The sequence below is a fragment of the Passer domesticus genome, chromosome 10, assembly GCF_036417665.1.
Source record: "Passer domesticus isolate bPasDom1 chromosome 10, bPasDom1.hap1, whole genome shotgun sequence".
Taxonomy (NCBI): domain Eukaryota; kingdom Metazoa; phylum Chordata; class Aves; order Passeriformes; family Passeridae; genus Passer; species Passer domesticus.
This window is the reverse complement of record NC_087483.1, coordinates 23,471,893-23,498,273: the sequence shown is the minus strand read 5'-3', so window position 1 is coordinate 23,498,273 and position 26,381 is coordinate 23,471,893. Positions and strand designations below refer to the sequence as shown.

The following is a 26,381-nucleotide window of genomic DNA, read 5'->3' as shown; positions in this document are numbered from 1 at the left end:
CGCGCTCCACGGCAGGAGGAGGCGCTCGCTCCCCGCGCCCTGCGGGCACCGAGCACAGGCTGCTAGAGCGTCCCCACTCCGAAAGACTACGAGTCCCATCATGCAACGCGCGGCCACGCCCGGGGAGCGCCGGCGACGAGATCCATCCAGCGGTGCGCGCTGCATGCTGGGTGTCGTTGTTCTCCAGCTGGCTTCGCTCGCCAGGGACCAGCGGGAGGGGTGTGGCGCCGGGACTCGGGAACCGCCCTGTTCTTGTGTCGCTTCGCGCTCGTTCTCCGTGTATAATTCTTTTCCGACTGCCGGCCCTTACGGTGCGGATGAGTGGGGCATTGGGTGTTTTATTGCACAGATCTCAGTGTCCTTCTGCAGTTCCCGTAGATTTCCGCGCATTCCGCAACGCCTTCGAAGCTGGTTTGACCCTCGGCGTCTGCCGTCGGCAGCCGCCTGCCAGCTGTCGGCGCCTTTGTGCGGCGGCGGAAGGGGCGCGGGGCGAGGGTGGCGAGAGCGGGGCAGGAGCCGCGGGAGGAGCGGCGGGCAGGTGCGCAGGGGCCGAGCGGCGGGAGGAGCGGCGGGCAGGTGCGCAGGGGCCGAGCGGCGGGAGGAGCGGCGGGAGGAGCCGCGGGCGGGGGCGCAGGGGCCGAGCCGCGCCCAGCGCTGCTGCCGCCCGGTGGGAACGCGCCGTCCTTCGGCCTCGCCCCGAGCAGCGGGGGCTGTGGCAGCCGGGCGGGGCTCGCTGGGTGCAGGGGCCGGGAGTGCCGCCTTCTCCCGGGCCGCGGGGCGTGGGGCGGCGCTGTCCGGGCTGCCGGGCGCTCGGCCAGGCGGGACTCGGGTGGGGGCTTCCGTTCAGGCCGCAGCAGGTTCGTGGCGCGGGCATCTCCAGCCGGCGGGGTGCGCTCCCCTTCCCTCGGCTGCGCTCGGTCTGCGCTGGGTCTGCGCTCGGTCTGCGCTGGGTCTGCGCTCGGTCTGTGCTGCTTCGCCTCCCCGGGCCGGCAGTCCATGGTGTGACAGCGCGCTTTCCTAGCGCTCTTTAAAGGGAGTGCCATTTGAAAATGCTGACTGTAGGTTATTTATTTATTTATTTATTTATTGGCTAACTTAGTGCTAACAGGCGACATGAAGGAATACACACACTGACTCCGGCATACGTATTGCTAAGATGTGAAGTTAGATGTATGAGGCTTGCAACATTTTGCATCCCTTTCTGTGCTTAGCTGTGCTATGCAAACATTTGCAAGTGTTCTTTATTTTGAATTGGCACATAGTCACATTACTAACGCTGAATATTGTATCCTTATTGTCAAACTTACTGTAAAAGCATTTATAATTGTCTCATTTGTTGTAGGACCACTTGTGCATTTTCTTTGCTGACTTGATTTTACTTAAAAACAGTAAAATTAAGCTCTCTTTCACCTAGCCCTTTCATCCAGTTTTTCTTACCTGTGTTCTGAATCTTTGTGAAGTTCTAAACTTACAGGGTTTCCACCTTTTGTTGTTGACCTTCTTGTCTGTATTTGAGTTAGTTACATAGCACAACTTTTTGTAGCATTTTTGTCTTTAAATGATCCACCAATTTATTAACAGTGTAAGAGTTTTGAAAAACAAATTATAATGCCTATGTTTTACAGTTTTCTTTATCATTTATAGTAATCCTACTAAATGCTTTAATAAATCTTTACTTTGAATCATATAGTGGTCTGTAGAAAGTTTGAATCATAGAATGGTCTGTATACTTACTGTTAAGTCATAGCATGCCAATATTTAGCTGTTGAGTTGAAAAAATGAAAGAAAAATATTGGCTTGCTGCTTTTCTTGCTTTTTTCAGTCTTGCAAGTGGTTTTGTAGCTGCAAAAATCTTATGGCAAGATCACATACTCACATCTTCAGTGCCTAAGGCTTCTTTCAAAGTAGTTCCTTCACAGAGCATCAGACCTACCTTAGAAATGGATGGTGTCATCATATCATGGTTCTATCTGTTTTAAATCAATCACTTTAGTATTGAGAATGTGTTAAGTGAAAGAAAACTAGAAATAGGAATGTGGGTTTTTTCAATTATTATTGACTCAGGCTTCTGGTGAGCTGGTTCTGGCAATAAGCTAGGGTAATTTCTTTGCAGATGGCTTTTGGAAAGAAAAGCTGCTATCTAAAAAAAATATAAAAAAACCAAAACAACACCTAAACAAAACAAAAGCCAAAGAGTGACATGATTTCTGTTGATCAGTGTTTCAGCCATGTCTGACAAAAGCGAGCTGAAGGCGGAGTTGGAGCGCAAGAAGCAACGATTAGCTCAAATCAGAGAGGAGAAGAAGAGAAAGGAGGAAGAAAGAAAGAAGAAAGAAGTAAGAAATAATTTTCACTTTGACTTGCATGTGTTACTTGCCCAAAATTGAAAGAGTAGGTTCACATAATCTATCAGTCATTTTCTGTGTCCTGTTCAGGAAGTGATTGTTTAATGATTGGTGCTAATATAAATATAGCACTTTCATTTTCTAATAATGTAAACACCTACTGTTTTCTTTTCAACTGTCTGTATGATAAGCTGGATTAAAAAAAAATTAAAAATTAGTTTCTTGCACTAGCATAAAGTTCAGATTTCTAGAACTGTCTCTGTGCATGTGACATCATGAATCACATCACTCTGATCCATTGCCTGAAAGCTCTGCTTAATGACTTGTGATAGGTGTAGTGTAAAGAGCTCATTTCTGAAGTATGGTTCTGAAGATGTCTGTAGGAATTATCTGACTGTCAGTATTATCATTGTACAAACAATGTTCTGCTCTTTGGCCTGTCTACAGGCTGAATTTTGAAATGAGCAGCACTCAGGATGTATGTGGTGCTTGTGTGTTACATTTAGTTTGTTAACAGTCTTCTGGATTTCTGGCTGCTGGAGTATGTGACAATCAGTGACAGATTACTGTTTCTCCTGAATGCAAATTGTATCTCATAAAAGAAACTTTTACTGGTATGTTTTGGGTACTTTTTCATTACTTCTCTGTGTTTTGGTTTTGATCTAGTTGGTGTTCTAAATCAGCATATGACTGAAGGCTGCACAGCTGCCAACCACATGATTCAGACAAAAAGGAGAAAGAAATAGCTCAAATTATGTCCTAATGACCTTGGAGCAGTGTATTGCCAGAACTGCTTTTTTAAAAAAGCAGCTAACTAAGAGTAGAAGGATACAGAGTGTTCAGCATCTTTTGCAATAGGGCTTGCCCTATTTTAAATGAAAGAGGGTGGGGGTGTATTTTTTTACACCTATCCTGTTATATCTAGCAGATAACACAAAGAAAACTACTTTTCTTTGACACAGTTATTGTAATTTTAAAATAGGAACCACATGACTATCTCTAAAATACTTTTACACCCAGGTACAGGATGTTTTTGTCATTATTTGCATTTTACAGTGCTTAGGATTGGTGTAAAAAAAGGTACTCAATTTTATGAAGTGTTAGTTGTTTTGGCAAATACACAGACACTTTTTGCATGTTTATATATGTCCTTTGAAGACAGTACCAAAGCTTTGGAACATTGTTATTCCTCTCTGTTCATTTTATCTACAAAAAGAACCATCGGAATTATTGAAATTGAATATCTAATATACTTGATAGGTTTCAGTATTACCACCCTGTGTGGTATCAAAATAAATGAAAGGTTAAAAGCTGTAACTTAATTATTAAATAATTTTTAGACTGACCAGAAGAAAGATGTTCTTCCAGTACAAGAAGAATCTGATCTTGAAAAGAAGAGAAGAGAAGCAGAAGCATTGCTTCAGAGCATGGGGTTGACACCCGAGTCTCCTGTTGGTAGGAATGTTACTGTTTGTTTGAAGTAAATGTTTGGGAGATTTTTGTTTAGTCTGTTTTTTAGGTGAAGTGGTTTTTGGGGCCTTGTGTTGTTTTGGGGTTTTTTTGTGGTGGTGTTTTTTTGGGTTTGGTTTTTGGTTTTGTTTTTTTTTTGGTTAAGATTGAGGTATTTATGTAACTAACATAATAATTCTCTGGACACTTTTTTGGGGGTTATATATGTCTGGGTTTTATACTATTTTGTCCTTCATGTTCTGTTATAAATGTCAAATGATTTGCTTCAGTACATATTACATAACATTATTTTGTAAAATAACACCATTTACACTTAGTGGATTATGTGAAGTATATTAGTTAAAATATCATGTATGCATTTTCTTTTTCCCTCCTGTTTTTCATGCTCATTATTCTCCTGTATTTTTTTCCTTACTCTTTTCCACAATGCCAAATTTTAATGCTGATATTTTTGTGTGGAGTTAGCTTGTTTCCTCTCCACATCTGTTACACCCTAGTTTTTCTTATCTCAAATACCTGATTGATTTTGATGGAGCAATAGCAACACTAAGTATAAAAATTAGCTTCCAAGGGTGATGATTGGTGCCTGTGCAGCTCTTGGATGTGTTAGCATATTGGCTCTTGCTTTTTGCCTTAGGCACATCCCTATGGAAGATGAAAGCAAGGAATATGATAATGCAACTCTGCTTTTTGTCTCCAACTCTGAAATCAAAGGGGTTTAAAGCTTATCACTTTGGCTTCTTGGTGAGGCTCTATTCAACTGGGTTTGTAAATAAAATAGTAATAATTTCTTACAGATATAGCTGCAATTATACTTTTATAATTGCTTTTGTGGAATACTCAAGTGTTCAAAAGCGAACAGCATTATAGCTGCTCAGATTCCTGCAGCCCCAGCAGTCATTTTTGGTAATTCAAACTGGTAATTTACCAGTAAATTACCATTTTGGTAATTTAATAGTTGAGAGACTCTATTTGGCTGTGTTAGTACCAGTGTGCAGCTGTTTAAGAAATCATTTCTGACCTGCTACAGATTTTCTTTGCTAGACTAACAGTTGAACACTTCCCTTGCATGATACTGTGCTAAGGCAGTTGATGAAATTTTTGTAGGAATGTATGTGGTTGTTGGTTTTTTTTCACAGCTGGCAGAGAATCTGAAAGCCACAGAATGGCCATTGCTCAAAGCAGGTTAATGTACATGATCAGAGTAGGTGTTAATCAAAAACTGAGAGGTGCTGACATGCAAGAGTGGGGCACACCCCTGCATGTTGTGTTTAATTCCACTGAGCTGCTACTTAATCACACCCTTCAGTGTATGCAGGGCATTCAGTCTGTCTCCTTTCGAGATAACCAGGTCTGATATGGATCCTTGAGTTAAAATGTCCTACTTGCTGCCTGCAGTTGGCATGCCAAGGGCTCAAGCTCCTTTTCTGCTGACTGGATGGCAGCAGGTACAGGGATTGTATGCCTGAACTGATGCTAACTCGTGGCTGAGCTGATTGGTGTGCAGCTGAGGTAGCTTGTGCTCACACTATCAGTGGAGGGGCGTTGCTTGACATTAGATTATTTCCTAGAAAATTGTGTTAATTCCTGAGGCAATTCCTATGCTGTTAACTGCTCGAGAGTGAACTGTATCAGTGTTAGTATGTTTTGATATCTACCATATCATATCTACCATACTTACTGTAAAAGAAGCCTTCGGTCAGTGAACCTGAATAATTTTCAAAAAGATTTTACAGTTGAATCCTCTGGGGTAGGTGAAATTCCATCTGCTCTTTTCGTGAGCCTGTTGGTCCTTCAGTGGGGCTGCCCTCGGTTTGGGGCAGGGTTTCCCGAGTCGCTGTCCCCACAAGAGAGCGCTGCAGCACCAGCGCTGAGCCCTGCGAGTGGCTCACCCTGCCCTGAAAATGCACACGGATGGCAAAGCAAAGGCCTGCGGGCAGCTCCTCTGCTGGAGATCACCCGGTACCTGCAGGGATGAGTTCACGAATTTATATATTCTTACATACCCCCAGTTATATAAGTCTAAATGTGTGTGTATGAATTTATGAAATACAACTCAAGACCTAGAGAAAAGGTCTCTCCACTAGGAGGAATGAAATTTTAGTAAATTGAAGAATTCACTGTTACTTTGGTGAAATTAAGGGAGAATTTTTGTAAATCAGAACCATGGCTTTGTTTTGAGATGAGGTAGAAAAATTCTTTAGCATTCACAATATACTTGTGATTTCAAGAAATTCTGTAGAAACCTTGCAGACCTAAATTCAGAGTTCTCCCATGCTTAACTGTTGACAGAGTAGGCAGCAGTTTACATAAATAATTTGTGTTCATTTGATTAAAGGGGTTTTTAAGGGTTGCTAAGCACTAAATGCTTTACATATTGCTGAAAAATGAAGCATATAAGGACCTCCAAAACATCCCTAATTCTTCTGATTAAACCCTAAGTTTCATTAAAAAATTATAATTTCTAAAAAACAAATTTGAAAGAAATACTTAAGTAGCTTTGTATTTGTATCAGATTGCATTATATAATTCACTATATATCACTTCCAGAAAGAGTGTTACTTTTCAAGTGGTAAGTGCAGTCTTCATCTGCTAGCAGGAAAAGAATTGACACTTGAGAAGTTTAAATACAGTGGTACTAGACTGCTTACTGTCAAGCAAAAAAAAAGAGTCATTCTCAAGACCTAATACTAGAAACTTTGTAATACACAAGATTTATGTTGATTTGATTCAACTCAGAACAAAAATAACAGAATGCTGTATGACACAGCCACTTTTCTGGTCCACAATTTGGTGATTATATATTTTGAAATAACATTGCCAGTTAAACACATTCATTGTCTAATCTTTAAGAAAGACTAATGTCAGAGCTGTATTAGCAACTATCTTTCCTATGTTTAAGCAACATGAGTCAGTGGAAATTACCCTTTGAAAATCAGTGTCATCATTTGTCAAAAGTTCAGTTTAAAAATATTTTTTCAACTCATTTTCTTCCCCTCCATGTCTTTTTGTATGCTCCAGATGCATAAATGCCAAACAATTGCATGAAAATCCAGCATGAATTGTTAACATTGTCTTTTCCCCTCTCTTTCTACTGTTCATTTTCATCCATGTTTTTTTTTTGTTCGCCATCACTTTTTTTTTAATACTTCATTTTTAATTAATTTGCAAACATCCTAAGCTGTGCACCCTCTGCGAGTAGTAACAGCGGATACCTGTCTGTTTCACTATTTAGTCCCTCCTCCTACCTCTCCGTCCTCCAAATCCGTGAGTACGCCAAGCGAGGCTGGGAGCCAGGACTCGGGGGATGGTGCTGTTGGATCCAGGTATGTCGCTTTCCTTGTCGTGTTCCTTTGCTCAGTACCTGTGTTCTGAATAATTAAGCTTTAGAAGAAAATCATGGTTAATTATTTGATTATAATACTATGAGGTTACAGTGTTGAATCTGTCAAAAACTGTTTTGCAGAAGTACTTTACTTTAAAATTTGAAATGCAACTACACTTCTTGATTTGCAGTTGCCAGCATTAATGTGAAGTTGTTTAAACTTGCAAGTTTGAAGTAAAATTAGTGTCTTGGGACAATAACAAACTCAGAAAGTCTAACTTCTGCACTCTTAACAGTTTTTTTAAAAGAGGATGGGTATGGATGATAGATTATTTGCTTTTTCCCATACCTAGTTGATCTAATAAAAGGTACTGTCTACAAACTTTGCATTACTTCTGATTTATTTTTCCCTTACTCAGAACCATATTTCTCATTGTTTTACTTCATCTGTGTAGTGCAACTTCAGCCCGTGCAATCTTTTATTTTATCAAAACAACTTCATCTTAGTACAGCCACTGTTGTTTTGGTCTTTTTTCAGTGCCAGTACTTGTCATACTTGTTTGACCATTTCTTTGAGCATGGTGGTTTGAGACATGCTGCTCTAAAGAAGAGTCAGATAAATATTTCTCTTAAACATTTTAAGTGGTGATATAACAGTGATAAGGCAGGAAAACACTACTTCCAAAGGGTATTTCTACTGTTTCCCATGCAGAGTCTGCAAACAGGAGCAGTAGCTGCCTATTAATATTGGTAAGATATTCTCAGCAACTGAAGTTTATGTACTTGAAATTTAGGAAGTATACATGGTGGCTGAAGTTTAGTTAAAGCACAGTAACTGCAGCAGTTATCAGTCACTGTTGTTGTATGAGTAGTAGTTTTTGAAAAGGAGTCAAAGTTTGGACTACTTTGAAATATCTTATAAAAAGACTGCAGTAACATCTTGTATGCATATGGATTATGCATAAATAACTATATGCATCTTAATCTGAAAATATTCAAGAGACTAATGACCTGAACAAAGGTTACATGGTGCCTACTTCTAAATAGAAATCGTTCAGTTAAAACAGAGAATACATCAGGCAGCAGATTTGAACCCAAACTTTTTGTTAAGAGTGCTCAGGTATGATCTTGTTTGCCTGTTGTGTTAATTAACCAATATAATCATTCCTTAATTGAGTGGCAAGCAAATTCTAATTATCTTAAATTGTTGTTTATTGCTTATTAAATTGTCTTCAAAAAATATGTTTTTATATGTATTTATGTTCAGTAGAAGAAAAAAAACCAAGTATTTGATGATGACATTTTAAAAGAAAATATGTTCTTTCCATTCACACCTAATTTAAATACAATATGAAACCATATGCATGGGCCACATACCTGGAATGGAATGCCACGTTGTGTACTGCATTTATTTCTACCTCATTGGTGCACTGCACTCTGATTGTGTGTTCTCAAACATAGTAATGCAATAGTGTATGTATGCATTTTCTTATGAAGCCTTAAGAAAACCCATATCTTGAGTCTCAAAAGCTTCATGCATTTTCAAACTTTAAACCAAAATCTGTCTTAGGATTGTGATCTTTACGGCATGGAGGTGTGAATGTACAACTAAATTGAAGGCATTATGGAGTCCCTGTTGGAGTCCCCTTGCTTGTTCTCCCACCAGTGGATTCTTCCCTTCCCCCAGTAATGGGTGTCCACATCCTGGTTTATTAGTACAAGTTCATTCCTTTTGAACATGAAAGTTGGACTGTATTGTATCCCTTGGTGTTACACGTGGCATTTCATAGGTGACTCCTACTGATATGAGATACATTATAAATATATCTCATCACCTCTTCAGTGATGCTGAATCTTGTCAGTAACTCTTTTAGTAAGTAGTAAAGCAGTGTTCAGACTGTGCTCCTGTTATTACTTCCATCTGTCTTGCTTTATTGTCATTAGTAAAGAGTTTTGTTTCCTAGTTTGATTCTGGTTCTTTCTCTTTTTTCCTCAGTCAAGAGTGCAAGTCCTGCAGTCAAAAAAATACAGCTGGTTTACTTTTAGGCTGGTGAATGCTTCATAGAATTAGTTTAAAAACAGAAAATATTTTTAGCTATATAGGAATTGTTAGGAAAGTACCTGAATACAGAGAAACCTGGACATTTGTGGAAGAACGGGAAATTTGTTCACTGAAGCTTGTAGATAAATTCATTTGACTGAAGGCAAAACAAACTGGAAAACAAAAACAGTATTTTGCATCATTTTGGTACATATATATAAAGGTGGATTTCACCTTAGAATGTTACCTTTATTTTAAAAGAGTATCTCGGAGAAGTAGTTAACTCTATCTCCTGTACTACTTGTTAGTTTCAACTGTTTTAAAGGACTCTCCCTGGTCCCAGTGAAGCAGCTTTTGAAAATTAAAATAATGCTTTGAAAGCAGGAAAGCTACCTCATTAAGGGCTAAATCTTAAACAGGTGCAGAAGTTGGAGCATTTTATGTTTATAGCCTTTCCCCCAAGTTCCTCTCAAAAACGATTGAAAAGTTGAGAAAATATTGGACAGGTATTGTGGTGATGCAGCATCTGTATCTGAAGCTAAGGTATTCTTTGCAACATGAATGGTGTTTTGGTTTTGCTCATGGTTGTACAACATATAAGCAATACCCAGCCTCAAGTCTCATGGACCAAATTAAACACTTAAGCTTAAATCTCTTTGGTCAAAAAAGATAGCAGAGATCTAATGAATAAGTATGCTCCACATAATTAACTTTAGGCTAAAATGATGTGTTCTCTAATGCACAAAAGATATGAAAAGATTTTGGAGATTTGGGTATTAATCTGCTGCTGGGGATGCAGTTGACTGGCTGTATATGAAGATGGTGGATTTGTAATTCCTAATTAAGTTATGATTAATAGTCCTAATGCACACTTTCCACTAGAACAAGGTAGTGCTTGGCACACCCATATATATGAGCTTTTACAGCATTGCGTATATATTTTTCAGATCAATGTTAACTTTAGGAATTCTGCACCTAGTTAATAGAAAATTACCATGTATGGGATGAAAACGTAAAATTATCTTTTATTGACTTATCATAGTAAAATATTGCATATTCTTTATTTTTTTTTATTCAGAAACATTATTTTTAAAAATGCAGATAACATATGAGAATGTCAGAAAAAACCAAGCAGGTTAATCTGTTAATCTCTTACAAGTGTGTTTCTAAAATTCTGCCTAAACCTGATAGCCAGTAGACTACATGAAAATTTCAGAAGAGGGGATGAAGGCTAGAAATGAAGGTAGAGGGAATATTGATTTCCCCCTTGCTATTTCTTCTAGTACAACTTGAAATGGATCCATTCTGTTTGTTATTCCATGTGAATTTGAAACATATTATTAATATAAAGCCCACAATTTATAAGAGATTTTAAGTGTCTTAGATGGAGTTGGCTCTAACTCGGATGACACTTACAAGCCCAAGGCAGCGCTTAACCCATAATTACTGCAATGTCACATCTTGGAAACTCTAGCAGTTCTTTATCCCAGTGGAAATGCTTTTTTTGCCCCACTACCAAAAGGCTTATGTGTTTGACTCATTTCCTTTACCAATATGACAGTTTCCTCCACATATTTACTGCTCTGGGCAAGTTTACATTTTGTTAACAAATCTGTCTTCATATTACTTGAACAAACCTGAACATATTTTAAAAGAAATTTCAAGTTTTGAGTGGTTCTTATCAGTATTTAAAATACTTTTATTTGCCTTTCATTAAGGCAGCATTTGTTTGCAGACCTTTAATTTTCAACCTTTAAAATAATTTAGTTCTTTGCTAATAGCTCTGAATTCTGTTTGCTTCTTAACTTTTGTATTTACTGCATGTTTTATTGCACTGAATGTTTGCTGAATTTCTCTTAACTGATGTTGCATTGCCTTGTTTCTTGTGAACAATAAAATAACTATAAGCTTGCTGTAACTCTAGAATTTCATAGTGTATATTTGCTTCACTAATCTCTGGCCTTTTTTGCTAATGCTGCATGATTGTTCAACCTGGGGTACCAGGACGCTGCATTGGGATACTGATCCATCAGTTCTTCAGCTCCACTCTGATTCCGATCTGGGGTATTGCATAGATTTCTTATATTCCCTCTTTCATGTGCTTATAGATAATAAGTATGAGCATTTTTTCCTTTAAGACTTGTTGTTGTTGTTAAGAAACTATTTTGTAAGTAATAGAAATTTGCTGTTCCTAGACTTAGCATGGTTTGCTTGCATTGGGAAAATTTTTATATAATTTAATATACAGTAGATGCTTATTTCCAATAAACACAAGTTTTGTTTTCTTTGAGTCTTTCTTTGAGAAAAATATAAACTTTAAGAAGTCATTTATTTGAAATAAAAAGGTTAGCATGACTGTATTTAAAAACGGAGCAACTCCTATCTTTTCTTACCAATATGTTTATAAAAACTGTAGCTCATTATAAGCACCAACTAAAATCTGTATTGTGTGCTAAGAATTATGATTCTGCCCACCAAAACGTTTCAAAAGGAGTTACTCTTCTGCTTTTATGAGAGGAGAGGAGTGGATAATAAGAAACTAAATCTGATATAGGTAAATTGTTGGATCCTTGCAGTATTATTACAGTACATACTGCACTTAGGTTTTACAGAAGGCTACAATGCCTGAATTTATGTTGTGTAGGTTTTGGAATATATTATGTGTTGTATGATGCTAGCTGTATCTACCTTCATTAAAGTCAGAAAGCTCAGAGCTTTTCAGTATTGTGCTCTGAAACGAAGTATAATGGCTGAATTATTTGTCAGTGTGAGTTCCAGGTCAGCCTGGCAGTTCTGCATTCTAGGTAGTATCTTAGAGGTGGACAAAAAAGGGCAGCAAAGTTAAAAGACTAGGAAATGCTTTTTCCTTCAGTATAACTAAGTTGGTTTTCAAGCTTTATAATTCTAGAACTGTTGCTGTACAAGCATGACTTCTGAGTAGATCTGTACCCCTGATGATACAGATGTCATATATGTGGCAGTATTCTGGTCAAGCACAAAGAGCAAAAATTTTAAACTATAGGTTATATCCAGATATTTATATGTGCACATCTTCCTTTTCTCACAGATGTATATACAGTTGCTGCTTTTAAATAATGATGATAAAATAGTAGTCATAATTGTGTGACTTGTTCAAAGTTTTCACTGGATTTAAGTTTGATTAAGCAGTGCTGTGATATAATGATTTGAGTATTATTCTAAGCAAAATGTGAAATTATAAAATTAAATGGTTTTTTCTGATTTTTAGACGTGGACCTGTTAAACTTGGAATGGCTAAAATTACACAAGTTGACTTTCCTCCTCGAGAAATTGTTACCTACACAAAGGAGACACAAACACCTGTCATGACTCAGCCCAAGGAAGGTGAATGGTTAATTTTTTACTATAAAGTTATTTTTTGTCTGTTTTAATATAATAATGATGACTGGCTGAATTAGAACTAGCACTTGTGGTCTGGAAACTTAGTAAGGTAAATGAAGGTTGATGTACGAGATAGTTTATATGAATTCTATTACTGCATTTTTGTAGGTTTTGCATAACTGTTACTGTCGCTCTGCATCTCTTGTGACATCACTCTTGCTACTAATATGTGGTACATTCACACTGCTGGTATATGTTCAGATTAACACCAAGTTGCTTAATCAGCTGACATCAGGTAAATAAATGGGATATATTTTGCATTTATGATGTTCAAGAATCCACACGTAACTTGGCACATGGAGGACAGGGAGGTGATTTGAGGCAACTGGCATGGCTTTAATGAGGGCAACTCCTGCCTGACCAACCTAGTGGCCTTCTACATGGAGTGACTACAGCAGTTCTACAACAAAATCTCTTGGTTGTTTAATATGACTGACTTTGATTATGTGTCTATGTTAGCAATTTTAGCAACTTCTACATTCATAATTTTGCATTTTCCTGCTCTTTGGTATGTGAACTTTTGGGTGTTTATGCGAGGTTATATCTTTCTAACTTCATTATTCAGTGAGCCAGAGGATATGATTTTTCTCTTAACTGTGTTTCTTTTCTATTCTTCATTTTATCTGTTGCCCTGCACAGGTAGGTGTTTGGCGTTTTCCTGCTTTCATTTCTCCCATGCCCTCAGCATTTCCTTTCTCTAATCCCTCAGGTCTTTTTCCTCCCCTCTGTCAGGTTCATGGAATCTGAAGACTTAGATCACAGTTTAGGTACTTGAAGAGTTCTACTTCTGCTGCCTGCTGACAGTAGAAATTGCTTGGGATTGTATGATATGAGTTTCACAGTAGATAGGCTGTAGTTGAGGTTTGCTGTAGTGGAGTGGAACAGTGGGCATCTCTATTTCTGCATTTACCAGAAAGTTGTCTCAATGATCCATTCCACCTTACAAATACTGATTTCTTGAAAGCCATCATAATTTTTTAAAATATATTTATTTCATATGCTTCACAAAATTCGCAGGTGTCTTTTCATAATTTCAGTGTTGGAGATCTTTTTAAGGTTTATCTTAAGACCTCCTGAATACATTAATAATAAAGCTCTATGTTCCCATTTTACAATGCTATCTGACATAGGTTTAAAAAGAAAGAATAAATCATGCTACATACGAAAAAGGAGTCACTAGGTTGGATATTTTTCTTGGTAAATCTTAAACTCTTTAAAACAACTGAGAAAAGAAATGTGCTGAATTTATGGGTGCAATTAGATAAATTTGAATTCTGTAAAAGATATCTTATTGATTCTTATTTCGTCTCACAGTCTGAGTTGTGCCTATCTGGGTGCATATACTGTAAACAAAAGTAACCTTGTGAAGTACACTTGAAAGTGGAGCTTGCAACTGAACTTACACCTGCAGTAGCTCCCTTATCCAGCAGCAAGTTCCATCTGAGCTAGGTTAGCTCAGTGCTCATAGCTTCATATAAAGTGAAGTGAACTGGACCCTTCATAATATGTTTTGAGATTTTAAAGTGCTGCTGGAGCTCTGCTTTTGAAAAAGGAAAATAGAAGCAGTTTTTTATTAGATATGCTCTGCTGTTATTCTGCTTGTTTAGGTCCACTTCTGCAAATGCCTGATTTGGTGGGGGAGGACAGCACATAAAATAAAACCAGCAAACCCACAGCAAAACACCAAATTAAATAGTTCTCTTTGTTCCGGTTCTGTGTGCTGCACTGGTTATGTAGTTACATTGTAAGCTAAATTAAGAAACATTCAAACTACAGCCAGGCTGCCTGGTGGGACAGATAGGCAGTAGAAGTAAACTAGTTTTAGATTAAAACCATTCCTCGTTGTTCTGGAAATATTTGTGGCAATACATACCAAGTGAATTAAATAGGAGAGATTTCATGTCCTCAAATAAAACCAGGCCTTTGGAAATGCTTGTTTTGGATTCACGTAACAGTTAAATTAATTTAGAAATGTGGCAGCTTCCTTAGGAGATGAAGGCATTTGGTGTTCTAACAGTTCTCAGAACTTCCATTATTTTTTTGCAATACTAATATGTTGATTTATTATGACCTCAAAGTATTTGAGAAACTGCCTTAGGAAAATTGATTCTTATATATTATAAAAGAATAAAATTGGGATCTCTCCTAGAAATCAGTCAATCCAAAGAAAGATGGGTGATAGGGGAATATGATTTTGTTCAGCTGTCACAGTTAAGGCTTTCCAGGACTACCTGGGTACTTGCTGCTTAGTGCTGCTATACAATACTGTGCATGTGGAATCACAGCTGGCTGCAGACAGTACTAGTGCATTAACTCCACTCTTTGAGGAATAATTGTCTGCTAATATCTCCAGGACAGAGAATTAAAATATTAAGCAGAGTAATAAAAATCAGATGTATAGGATTTGCTTCTTGGCTGTTGGTACAGTGAATGCAGGATTTATGCATTTTAATATTTTTCAAAGAAATAATGGACCATTTTATATTCATGTATGATCGTTGTGGGTCCCTTCCAACTCAGAATATTCTGTGATTCTGCATTATCTAGTACACGCCTTAAATGTACAGAAGTACAGATAGGAAACTTGATGTGAAGACATTCGGCTTAACAAAAGCCACCCATTTCACAGGTGATTTAACTTTGATTAACCTACTCCACAGCAACAGATTACTCAGACAACTGCAACTACACTCTACAGTGTTATTGCTAGGTGCAGCCTAATTTACAGCACTGCTTTTCTTTCTGTCTTGCCAAAATACATCACAATTTTGATGTTAACTCAAAGTAAAAATTCGGTGCTTCATTAAATCTGTTTTTAGCATTCATTGGCAAGATATTTGTTGCTATTAAAGATTGCATAAAAATAGCAGTTACTTTGCTGCTCAGTTTGTAACCTTAGATCCCCTGATTGCCTGTCAAAAACAACAAGGAGTTAATCCCTTAGCATATTACAATGAATATTCATCAGTATGTTGATGTGACATAGAGTCCCATTTCCTGTCCTCGTGGCCCTGTGACTTTTCCAAGTTTTGCAGCCTTTTTTAAAACTGAAATAATATTTGGAACACTGACAATTGAAGTGGCTTAAAATGCCAGTAGGTACAGTCAATGGTGAATAAGGTGGATGCAGTTATGGAGTGCCCTTAAGGTTTCAAATTCAGGTAGCTGACTTGAGAGAAATTCAGTGCATGACAATATCATGGGTTCTTGACTTAGTAGTCTGGAACTTTTTCAGAAATAGTATGTCCAATGTTTCAGTGTTTTCTGGGGAGTGTATTATTGTTATGCTAATTCCTTGCAAATTCTGGCATCTGTCCTGCTATTAAATAAATTCAAGATGAAAGAGAGACAGGAAAAGTAATTAAAACAAACATTTCTTACCTCATTTTTTTAGTCCAACACCTTAATGGTCCTTTTTTGTGAATTGTGAGAAAGCATCCTGGGTTTGGAATAGAAAGAATTCTAGTTTTAGATACTGAGGTCAAGAACTTGTATATGTGGGAATTTTTTTTTTTTTAGTTTTTTTTTTTTTTTCTCCAGATCCCTTAATAAGAAAGTTTGAATGTGCCTCTTCTTTAGAGAGAAGGTTTTAGATTTATGCAGTTACAGATAAATCAGTGAGATGACATGTTCAGTTTCAAGACTGATACTTTGAGAATATTAAAATAAATGCTGTATCCTGCATTTAAATGCAGTAGTATCAGCTGGCTGTATGCAGTGAAAGTACTATGAAGGAATTTAGAGCTCTGTATAATATATGCCATTTATGTTTCAAACATTAAAAGGCAGGAGCAATCAACTATATGATCTTTTGAATAAAATATGTAGATTAGAAGGTCATATAGCACTAAGGGGTTGACCATCTACATTTGACAAGAATTTGACTCCTGTCACTGAAAATGGTACTTAGAATCAGTGTAGTATGACTAATGGGGGGTTGGGCTGAAATTTCTAATTTGGGACTTTCAAAGCTAGAATAATGTATACAGGGTGACCCAAAACCAAATTTCTAAATTTGAAGGCATCATTTAATTCTGCAAGATTGATTGGCAGGGCAAAAAAGAGGGGGATTTTTATCCAAGTGGCCATAATTTGAATACATGATCCTGTATGTGTTGTTCTCAAAGTCACGTGTATTGACTCATATTGCATTTTTTAATTAATCATTGTTCACACCTCTAGTTATTTGACAGTAAGAGTTCTCTCTTTAAAATGGCCACAGGTTATACAGTTTTCAGGTTACCAGTCCGCAGTGCATGCGGATCCATCGAAAAAGGAGCAGTGTCTTTCTGTTTCTTTGCGTGATTATTTTGCCCAAAAAAGCTTTCATTTTTTTTAAGTAGCACAAAAGCTGTAATTGGCATGCTTTGTAAGGAAGTGTCAATGTGCAAGAGAGTGGAGATCACTAAGAATTCTTTTACGGGTTCTTTCCCCTTTGCACCACCGCCTCCTCAGCAGGGTCACTGAGATCACTAGCTTTTCTTGAAATGGCCATTTTCACTGGCAGGTGCATTATACCCTGTATTTTCAGATTGTTTTTCCATTCTGAATGTTTGGCAGGTTGATTGCTCTGGCTGCATTGACGGAGAAAGGGCTGACAAATGCGGTTGGGCTGGCTGAAAAGACAGTGATTACTGTTTTCCTTTGTGGCTGATTGAGGCCCTTGAAAGGAAAGATTTTAACCTTCACCATTTGGTTCAAAAGTATGAGCATATATTGAAATCATTCATGCCATTTATCCTAGTTCTGTAAACTTGTCAGAACATAAAAATCGCTCAATTTCAAGTAATGTAGGATTGGCATACGTCATTATCATTTTGATTAAGTTGGAGTTTGTATTATTGTGTGCATTATACAGTGTCATTTAAAGCTTTCTTTCCTGCAGGTACAGTTATATTTTTATTGCCTATACTATGGAGTTAGAAAGATTTTCAGACCTCTTTAAACCTATCACTATGTGTGTGGTTTGGCAGCTGGTATGGCCTACAAGCTGTATTTTGTTTGCAGGGTAAAGGCTTGTCTGTAGACCTCCTGGAGTGCTGGTAATTGCACAGGCTTGCCATTGGGGAAAGACATGATTGGAAGCAGTCAGGCAGAAAAATGTTGTGCCATCCCATTGCCACCTCATAGCAGAGAGACAATCCTTGCAGTACCATCTGGTTGTTGCTATCTAGTCAGCTGGCCTGGCTGCTGGGACCATGGCTTGGCAGCTGGTTCCCATCCCCTGACCACCCCTTTTTTTTTCACTCTTTTTTTGTGCATGCATGTGGATTTTGCTTTTTTTTTACTTTTTGTGTTAGATAACTTTGAACATGGGTCAGGAAGATGGCTGCAACAAACAATCCTAGTCCCTGTTGAATACTGTCTCATTACTTGTGATGAGGCATGCAGCAGTTTCCTGCTGCCATTCCCTTATAAGCAGATAACGTAGCTGTTTAACCAATAAAAACAAGTCTTTTCAGAAGCTTATTCTAGAAAGTGGATGAAGAAAAGCCAGCATATCCCACAATTCTGAGTAATTTAAAGGTATTTTCTGGCTCACAGTATTCAAAGAATAAAATGTAGAAATGCAGAAAGTGATGTAAGCCTTGTCAGTATTCCTGAACATTAACATTTTATGTTATTCATTGCAATTAGGGAAAACACATTTTCTTGTAAAGTTTTCATTGCCAAACATGATACATATAATGAGACTTGCATCTAGAATGACAGAAAAAATGTAATCTCTCCGCTATTATCTTTAGCAAAATTTTCCTCTCAGAATAGCAACCTGAAAGCTAATGTAAGCCATCTTCATGCCATGTGCAGGCCCATTAGACTGATGCTTTCAGATCATAAGTAAGCAGCTGCTCTGTAGACTATTTTAGACATTTGATTTTTCTTTATTCCGCAGCATTAATGTGTCAGTGTGTTACACAGAACACACATCCACTGCATGGTTCTGTGTGGAATCATAAATGCCTGTAAGACAGATTTCCACTTTGGATTCTTTACAATTTCCTGCCTTTCTTATTTCAGTTTATGCAACTACATAACTCAGTGCAACGGATACCCAGGTGGAGACAGTGTTCCAATGATATTTTGGTTTATGATAATGTTATCCTTGGGACTGCATTTTACAAATGCAACCATTTTAAGCTACACGATACCATTTTACATCAGCTTATTTGAGATTCATATGGAATGTTACTGCTCCCCTTTAGAAACACTGATGATCTCACCATAATGTTTCTCCTTAGATGAGGAGGAGGAAGATGATGTGGTTGCACCAAAACCATTAGTTGAACCTGAAGAAGAAAAAACATTAAAAAAAGAAGAGGAGGAAGAAGGTACAGTTCATCTCAATTCAACATTCTGAGTGCTGTAAAGAAAGTCATCAATACATGTTTTAACTTTTTGTTCTATTAATTTAAAATAATTTTGTTGTTAAATACTAATTAGCCAGCAAAACATAGAATGCAAAAGTTATTAAAAATCGTGATAAATACTGTTTTTCTTTCTTGAAAATAATTGGTGAAAGCGTGCAGTCCAGAAAATGTCTGTATAAATTTTTTTCAGCTGCCCCTCATGAACTCACAGAGGAAGAAAAGCAACAAATTTTGCATTCTGAAGAATTTTTAAGTTTTTTTGACCACTCCACAAGGATTGTTGAAAGAGCCCTTTCTGAGCAAATCAACATTTTCTTTGACTACAGTGGAAGAGACTTAGAGGACAAAGAAGGGTAATGTGAACGTTAAATACTTTTCTGTGATTTCCAATACTTTTAATTGAAAAAGTATCTAAGATTAATATCTCCTAACTGTCTTTGTAGAGAGATTCAAGCAGGAGCAAAACTGTCCTTAAATAGGCAGTTTTTTGATGAGCGTTGGTCAAAGCATCGTGTTGTCAGTTGTCTGGACTGGTCATCTCAGGTAAAAAACAATGCTTAACGTAAACTTAAAGTTGACTTTGTAAGTTGTTGTAGTTCTGTGCATTTGATTCCCCTAAAAGCACAGTTGATACAGGCTGTATTTCTAAAGGTGCTTCTTATGTGCTCCATGGTTTGTAAAAAGTAGACAGAGCTGTTAATCTTTTGTGAAAGGCAGCAAAAGGTTCATATTGTGAAGAAAGTTGGTTTTGGTTTATGGACTGCTTTGTAGAGGTAACTCAGCTTCACTGAAAAGAAAGCTCACTTAAAAGAAATGGGTTTTAGACTTAAGAGTTATGATGAGAGAACAAGACTAAAGTGTATGTTAATGCTGATGTTGGAGCTAAATTAGCAACAATTGCAGTTTTAACTGACAATTTTTCATGCCTTTATGGTGCAAGGTGGTTTTTTAACCCTATTTTGGCAAAATAAATGAAAGATTCTAGGATTGTCTGGACCATTAGCCAGTCATCTTGCTTACTTTGAGTCTTTTTCACTTACCATGCAGTATCCAGAATTACTTGTAGCCTCTTACAACAACAATGAGGATGCACCTCATGAGCCTGATGGGGTGGCCCTTGTATGGAATATGAAGTACAAGAAAACTACCCCAGAGTATGTCTTTCACTGCCAGGTATGATTCTGCATTGGGAGGGATTTTATGTAGATGAATTTGGACAAGTACCTTTGTTATGTTTGTCAATATAATAATTTCATTGGGCTGGCATTTCGTTTAACCACATTTATTTGCCAACAGATGTTAATAGCTAGACACTTCAGCTGAGAAATATTATACTGTTCCAGAATTTCTGACATCAGTCAGAATTCAGTCTTGTTTGAGATCTCCTTTACTTTTTTGGTTTAAAAAACAGGAAAACTTTCTTGTGTAATGGTTGAACCACAAAGATTTGTACGTAAGAGGCTTGAATGGGATTGTATACTACAGCTAATTTTACTGAATAAAATGAAGACAGTCTGAGGAAATGGAACAAGGATAAAAACTAGAAACATATGCATCAAGTAAAAGGCAGATGGAGGTTTTCTAGTAGTTTTCTGAGAGATAAAAACATGCAAATCTCTTCCATTATGCCAAGCCCAAGATATCCACGTTTTTCCTATCATTTTGGAAAATTACACAGTTGAATCAAAATTTAACCTCATTGTCACATTACTGTCAAAGCCCAGATTGCAAAAGTAACTCTGTTATATCAAAATGTATTTCTACATTCTCGAAGAAGTAATGACTACAGAATGTGGCAAAACATTATTAAAATCTTGTGTGTTACTGGGCCTTCCTTTGCTAATAAACTATGCTAGGAGGAATACAGATGTATGCATATGAAAGAAAAGAGGAGGAAAACTTCATTTTATAATTATAAATTGAAACAAAAAGACTGTTGAGAGGTTACAAAGGGTGGTGAATCCTTAAGTAATTGGATGGTGAAATAATGTACTGAATAAATTTAGGCAAAGAAATTGTTGTGATATTTGGCCTCATTCCCTTTAGTTTTAGACAGTGTCACTGAATGATCGTTCCTGTATTTTGTTGTTTGTTTTCCTTCCTTTCAGTCTGCAGTGATGTCAGCCACATTTGCAAAATTTCATCCCAACCTGGTGGTTGGTGGCACATACTCGGGCCAGATAGTGCTGTGGGATAATCGCAGCAATAAGAGAACCCCAGTGCAGAGAACACCGCTGTCAGCTGCTGCTCACACGGTACGAGGCGAAACGTCTTCAAGGGCTGTGCCCTGTTCACATGTGTTCAATGTCTAGGAAATCCTGTCCAGTGCACTTGATTGGCAGTGCTTAAATGTTTATTCCATATTTTGACACTTAGGAACCAGGCTATTCATGAAAATCAGTGTGTCAGAAAAAACAAGTATCAGTTATATAAGGGAGTATAATTTGTACTTTTGATTGGGGTCAATCTTTTGTGCTTTGTTAAATGGTGAAGTTGTATATTTTACTGTACAATAATTATACCAAAACTGGTTATTACTTCTAAATTATTTTCTGATAATATTTTTTTTCTTAGCACCCAGTGTACTGTGTAAATGTTGTTGGGACCCAGAATGCTCATAATTTGATTAGTATCTCAACTGATGGGAAAATATGCTCTTGGAGTTTGGATATGCTTTCCCAACCACAGGTAAGATAACTTCTGATAAATATATATATATATATATATATATATATATATATAATGTCTATTCTAGATTAATATTTTATGAAAAATTCAGTTGATCTCATAAACATTAATCAACACTTTCCCAACACAGGTGGCTTGATATTTGATAAAATATTTCCCCACCTGTAGAATAAAATATTTTCTGTTGTTTCTTTTGTATAGTTTTGGGGTACTTGTATTAGTGATGAACACAAATGTAGTAAGAAACCTCCTTATTCCTGCCCAATGTATCTAAGTAAAATAAAAAGAAAAGCCTTCTGCTTCTGTTGTGAAATCTAAAAAATTTTGTAGGTGTTAATATTTCTTTTTATGAAGTAAGTTGCTGATACTTTCACTACAGGATAGCATGGAGCTGGTTCACAAACAGTCCAAGGCTGTGGCTGTTACCTGCATGTCTTTCCCTATTGGAGATGTCAACAACTTCGTTGTTGGCAGTGAAGAAGGCTCAGTGTACACTGCATGCCGTCATGGCAGGTGAATACCAACTTTTAATTCTTCAAAGGAAATAAAAATAGTGAAAGGATGAGTTGCTGCATGCTTTACACTCAGTTTTAAGTTCATACTTTCTCCTTTGCACTGAAGGAGTTCACAGTATCTCTCTCTGAATTCCAGTGCGCTTTTTCCTGAGTAAGAGCTTCATTAAAAACAGAAATTGTTAGAATATTGAATTGGTGTTATGAATTGTTTGTGTTGATGAGGACAGCATAGGTCACTGTGATTTTATTCATTTGAATTGTAGCAGAACATTCCAAACTTCGTTTCAGTTTTGTAGATAATTGTACAGTAACATCACGCACAGATCTTCAATTGGCTGGCTGTTCTCCTGCTGTTCAATCTATTTTGAAATTGTCTGACTGTATCTTATCAATTGCTTTCTTAAATACAATTGAGTGTCCAGGTTTCATCTCAAATACACATCACCTTGCTGCACAGCTTTTTTAGTTCCAAAATAGCCAAAATTGTATCACTTTTGTGTAACATCCTTCCCATCTGTTTCCCTCCTTTTTCATCACCCCTGATAGGAGGCTATTAGGGATATATTGTTACTGGTTTATGTCTGAACCTCAAGCCCTTAAAGTATATGCAACTTCTCTTAATTGAATAGGAGTTTCATGCTTATTCCTGAGTCTGGATTTTATTCTTTGTATGAATTGAAGTTGTAGCTACTGCTTGGAGGACAACGTAGTTAAATGTGTGGTCTGGTACCTGAATGAGTCTCATGTCCCTAGGATATGTTTTGGCACTTACAGTTAGTAGAAAACCAACATGTTTTACTGTTAGTTGAACTTAAGGTCTGTTTTCAAGCCTGTTCTTCTGTGATCCTGTTGTGGTGAAGCCTTTTGCAGTGAGATAACATCCATATAAGGCAGCATAATCTTCTTGTGGCTGTATTTAAATTGCATTTCAGTGCTATCTCTGTCTGCAGATGTTTGGTTTCCAAATGAATTAACCTTGGTTGTATATTCTGAAACAGCAAAGCTGGAATCAGTGAGATGTTTGAAGGACACCAGGGACCAATCACGGGTATCAACTGCCATGCAGCAGTTGGACCTGTAGACTTCTCACATCTTTTTGTCACCTCTTCTTTTGACTGGACAGTAAAGCTTTGGACAACGAAGGTAACTTAGATAGTTCAGTGGTTTTCTTCATAGCCCTTGACACAAGGTGGTGCTATAGTGTAAGCTACTTAAGGAAGTTCACAAGCCTCAAGTCAAATTGTGTGAAGTTCTGAGGTTCTTAGCTGCAGTTCTGCAAAGAGGAGACAGCTGATGAGCAGAACTAAGATTAACAGCATAAAACTTTGCTTTCAGCTTGCACATCATTTGTGTAGTTCTGATCCATTCATTTCAAATTTTGCCCTTTGTTATCAACAATTATTACAATGTAATCAAATGTAAATCATGTTATAAAGTCAATTACTTCATATGTTCATAAGGCAAATGTTTTGCTACAATTTTGTGGAGGAATAAGGGACAGCACCAAAACTGATGTCAATTAAACTTGATGAGGCTCACAATTGAAATATCTGTCATTTCCATTGCCAGAATTACTTTTTTCTCTGTTAGTCTGATGCCCTGAGGAATGCAAAGCAGAGGAAGCACAGTTAAAATCTCTGTGTAATAGTCACTGAATTATCATTGGCTTGATCGTCAAGATTCTTAAAGCATTAAATTTACAATTTAAAATTGGCTTGCTCTTGATTGTTTTATAGTAGCAGCCAGAAAAATGGCTGCATGGTTTGGAAAGCAGACCTTTAATAATAAAAAGCATTAGGTTTTGGCTGATTTGTGCAGTGGCATTTTTTAAGCAAGTCAAAATGCAAATTGCTTTTTACTTATTGCTGGTAATACTGTTGAAGTTCTGTATTTTGCTTTACCTGTTAGTTTTATAATTTCGAAATGTAGGGTTTGGGTATCGCATTGTTCTCTTTGCTTCTTTGCAGAATAACAAACCTCTCTACTCCTTTGAAGACAATTCTGATTATGTTTATGATGTGATGTGGTCTCCAACTCACCCTGCCTTGTTTGCCTGTGTGGATGGGATGGGCAGGCTTGACCTGTGGAATCTCAACAATGATACTGAGGTGAGAAGTCAGGTTAACTGTTAAATGCAGCTGGAAAAATGTTTGTACTCTTAAAAAATAGTTGGGTATTTACCATAGTTTGTGGAGTTTTTTTTACCATAGCTTTTTTGTTGTTGTTTTTAAATATTCTGTCGTTCCAGTAGTTGCTGTGTAGTAGATAGCATTCTTTGATTACAGGGTTACAAATGACTCCTCTTAATGAATAACAGTAGTAATTAAATTGTTTTACCTATAACAAGAGAGCAAAACGTCTGTTGGTGTAACACTGATCCATGTTGTAAAAGTGATTATAGACCTCCCACCCTGAGACCTTGTCAGCCTGCAGTTCAACAGTGTGAACAAGCCTGTTAGCACACACCACCACTGCTCCTGTTGCCACAGTAATACTGCAGTGAAAGTGCCATTTGTTTCTAACTTTGTGAATTGAATGTTTCCTTTTCTGATGTGGGTTATAAACTTCACCTTTTCCAAGGTTTGCTGGAGGAAAATCAGAGGGGGAACCGGACAGATACTTAGTACTTAAATTTCACCATCTGAAAACCACATATAGAAGAAAGTTGTAGGATTATATGCCAGCCTGATGCATTTTTAGTAATGTGTTTCAAATTGGTGCAGGTGCCCACTGCAAGCATCACTGTGGAGGGCAATCCTGCTCTGAACCGCGTGAGATGGACACATTCTGGGAGAGAGATTGCTGTAGGTGACTCAGAGGGACAGATAGTTATATATGACGTGGGAGAGGTATGTATGTCATGCATTGTGCAAAGTATATTGCAAGCACTTGAGTTTCTTTATTTAGCAGCTTGTTTTTCATTTTTTCTCCTGTCATTAGAGGAAGAATAATTAGGTTTAATTTGTATTTTTGAATTAGTATTTCCTAGTAGTGTTTTATTTAAGGTGTTCTAGCATAACTTTTTAGCATGCTGTCATCCAGTCAAAAAGAAAAAGCTTTACTGTTAGTCTGCTGAAATAAAAATCAATGTTTTTTTCTAACAGAAATTTTATCTTGTGTAACTGTGGCACATATGAATTCTGATCCTAGCTTGAGATGTAACAAACAAAAAATTTTGCAGTGGAGCAGCCTTGATTTTGTTCTTAGACAGAAGCAGTTGCTCGTGCATGTGTACTGCCATAGTACCTGGCTAATGGATGGGATGAGCATATAGCATTAGCATTCCCTTTGAAGGCAGTCTCTCAGGTGGAGATACATAGCACAAGCTTATAATAATATCATTTTATACTTCAGTGCAGGAGTCTCAAATTCTGCTTCTTTATTAGTTAGAGCTTTTGATGGTTACACTAAAATAAAGGTAAACTTATCTGGAAGGGGAACCTCTTCTGAACCTGTTTAAGCACTGTGCCATTCAGAATGAGCCCAGCTGTATTTCTCAGGAGGTGTCAGTAAGTCTCTGTGTGTCACAGCAAATCGCCGTGCCCCGCGGGGACGAGTGGACTCGCTTTGGCCGAACGCTGGCGGAGATCAACGCCAACAGAGCGGACGCGGAGGAGGAGGCTGCGACCCGCATCCCGGCCTAGGAATCACTGGGAATCACTGGATGCCAACCCCAGGGTGGCACTGCTAATCCCAGCACAGGGAGGAATATATGGATTCAGCAATGGACTTTGAAACGTATTAAGATCACTGAAAAGCAGATCTTGCATTGTTTTGTTTTATATATTAATTACAGGTACATTCTCGGATTTGTGTAACTTTTAATACAGTTAACTTTGCAGGGATCTTCTTTTGCTGAAACACTAACCTGGTATAAATTTGCTACTTGGCTTCTGTAAAGTCCAATCTGAAACAGTATCTTTCTGAAAAGGAAAAGTTTCACTCCTAAAACTTTCTGTATTACAGATTAACCTTCATTAGGCAGTAAATCTCTGAAGCATTCTTTACTTTGAGCTCTTCAAATTACCCATGATATGCATGCATATGTTCCAAGTTTCATTGTTTATATATAGATAAGCCTCAGACTCTGGTAGTGGGTAATATATGTGAATAAAAATTTGTCTGTAGTTACAAACTTATGTGATAATTAGACCTGAATTAATGAAATACATATTTAATACTATTTCCTTTTGTTTGAATTGGTGCATT

The 26,381-nt window shown here is 37.5% G+C and overlaps 2 protein-coding genes across 9 annotated transcripts; one reads left to right on the top strand and one right to left on the bottom strand.

Annotated features, from left to right (window-relative positions):
* Positions 1–163: 163 nt before the first annotated feature.
* Positions 164–26,355, top strand: DYNC1I2 (dynein cytoplasmic 1 intermediate chain 2). 8 transcript variants are annotated; one of them, XM_064434457.1, is made up of 17 exons: positions 164–311; positions 2,219–2,336; positions 3,686–3,800; positions 6,997–7,141; positions 11,186–11,245; positions 12,429–12,544; positions 18,841–18,930; positions 19,160–19,322; positions 19,413–19,512; positions 20,017–20,142; positions 21,078–21,224; positions 21,544–21,657; positions 22,037–22,170; positions 23,171–23,315; positions 24,140–24,280; positions 24,896–25,021; positions 25,703–26,355. In XM_064434457.1, exons 2-17 carry the CDS (start codon positions 2,229–2,231, stop codon positions 25,814–25,816), a joined length of 1,944 nt encoding a protein of 647 aa, XP_064290527.1. In that variant the 5' UTR covers positions 164–311; positions 2,219–2,228; the 3' UTR covers positions 25,817–26,355. The 8 variants fall into 8 exon arrangements, with proteins under 8 accessions (XP_064290527.1, XP_064290519.1, XP_064290521.1 ...); XM_064434449.1 differs by lacking the exon at positions 164–311 and adding an exon at positions 336–538; XM_064434450.1 differs by lacking the exon at positions 164–311 and adding an exon at positions 338–538 and having other exon boundaries at positions 7,051–7,141.
* ERICH2 (glutamate rich 2) lies at positions 339–998 on the bottom strand. Its single transcript, XM_064435570.1, has one exon. The coding sequence runs from the start codon at positions 996–998 to the stop codon at positions 339–341; it is 660 nt and encodes a 219-aa protein (XP_064291640.1).
* Positions 26,356–26,381: the final 26 nt, after the last annotated feature.

Coding starts and splice junctions, on each gene's coding strand:
- ERICH2 (XM_064435570.1), bottom strand. CDS start 998: ATGGACTGCCGGCCCGGGGAGGCGAAGCAGCACAGACCGAGCGCAGAC.
- DYNC1I2 (XM_064434457.1), top strand. CDS start 2,229: ATGTCTGACAAAAGCGAGCTGAAGGCGGAGTTGGAGCGCAAGAAGCAA. Junction 7,142..11,185: donor GATGGTGCTGTTGGATCCAG/GTATGTCGCTTT, acceptor CTGGGGTACCAG/GACGCTGCATTGGGATACTG. Junction 11,246..12,428: donor CACTCTGATTCCGATCTGGG/GTATTGCATAGA, acceptor TCTGATTTTTAG/ACGTGGACCTGTTAAACTTG.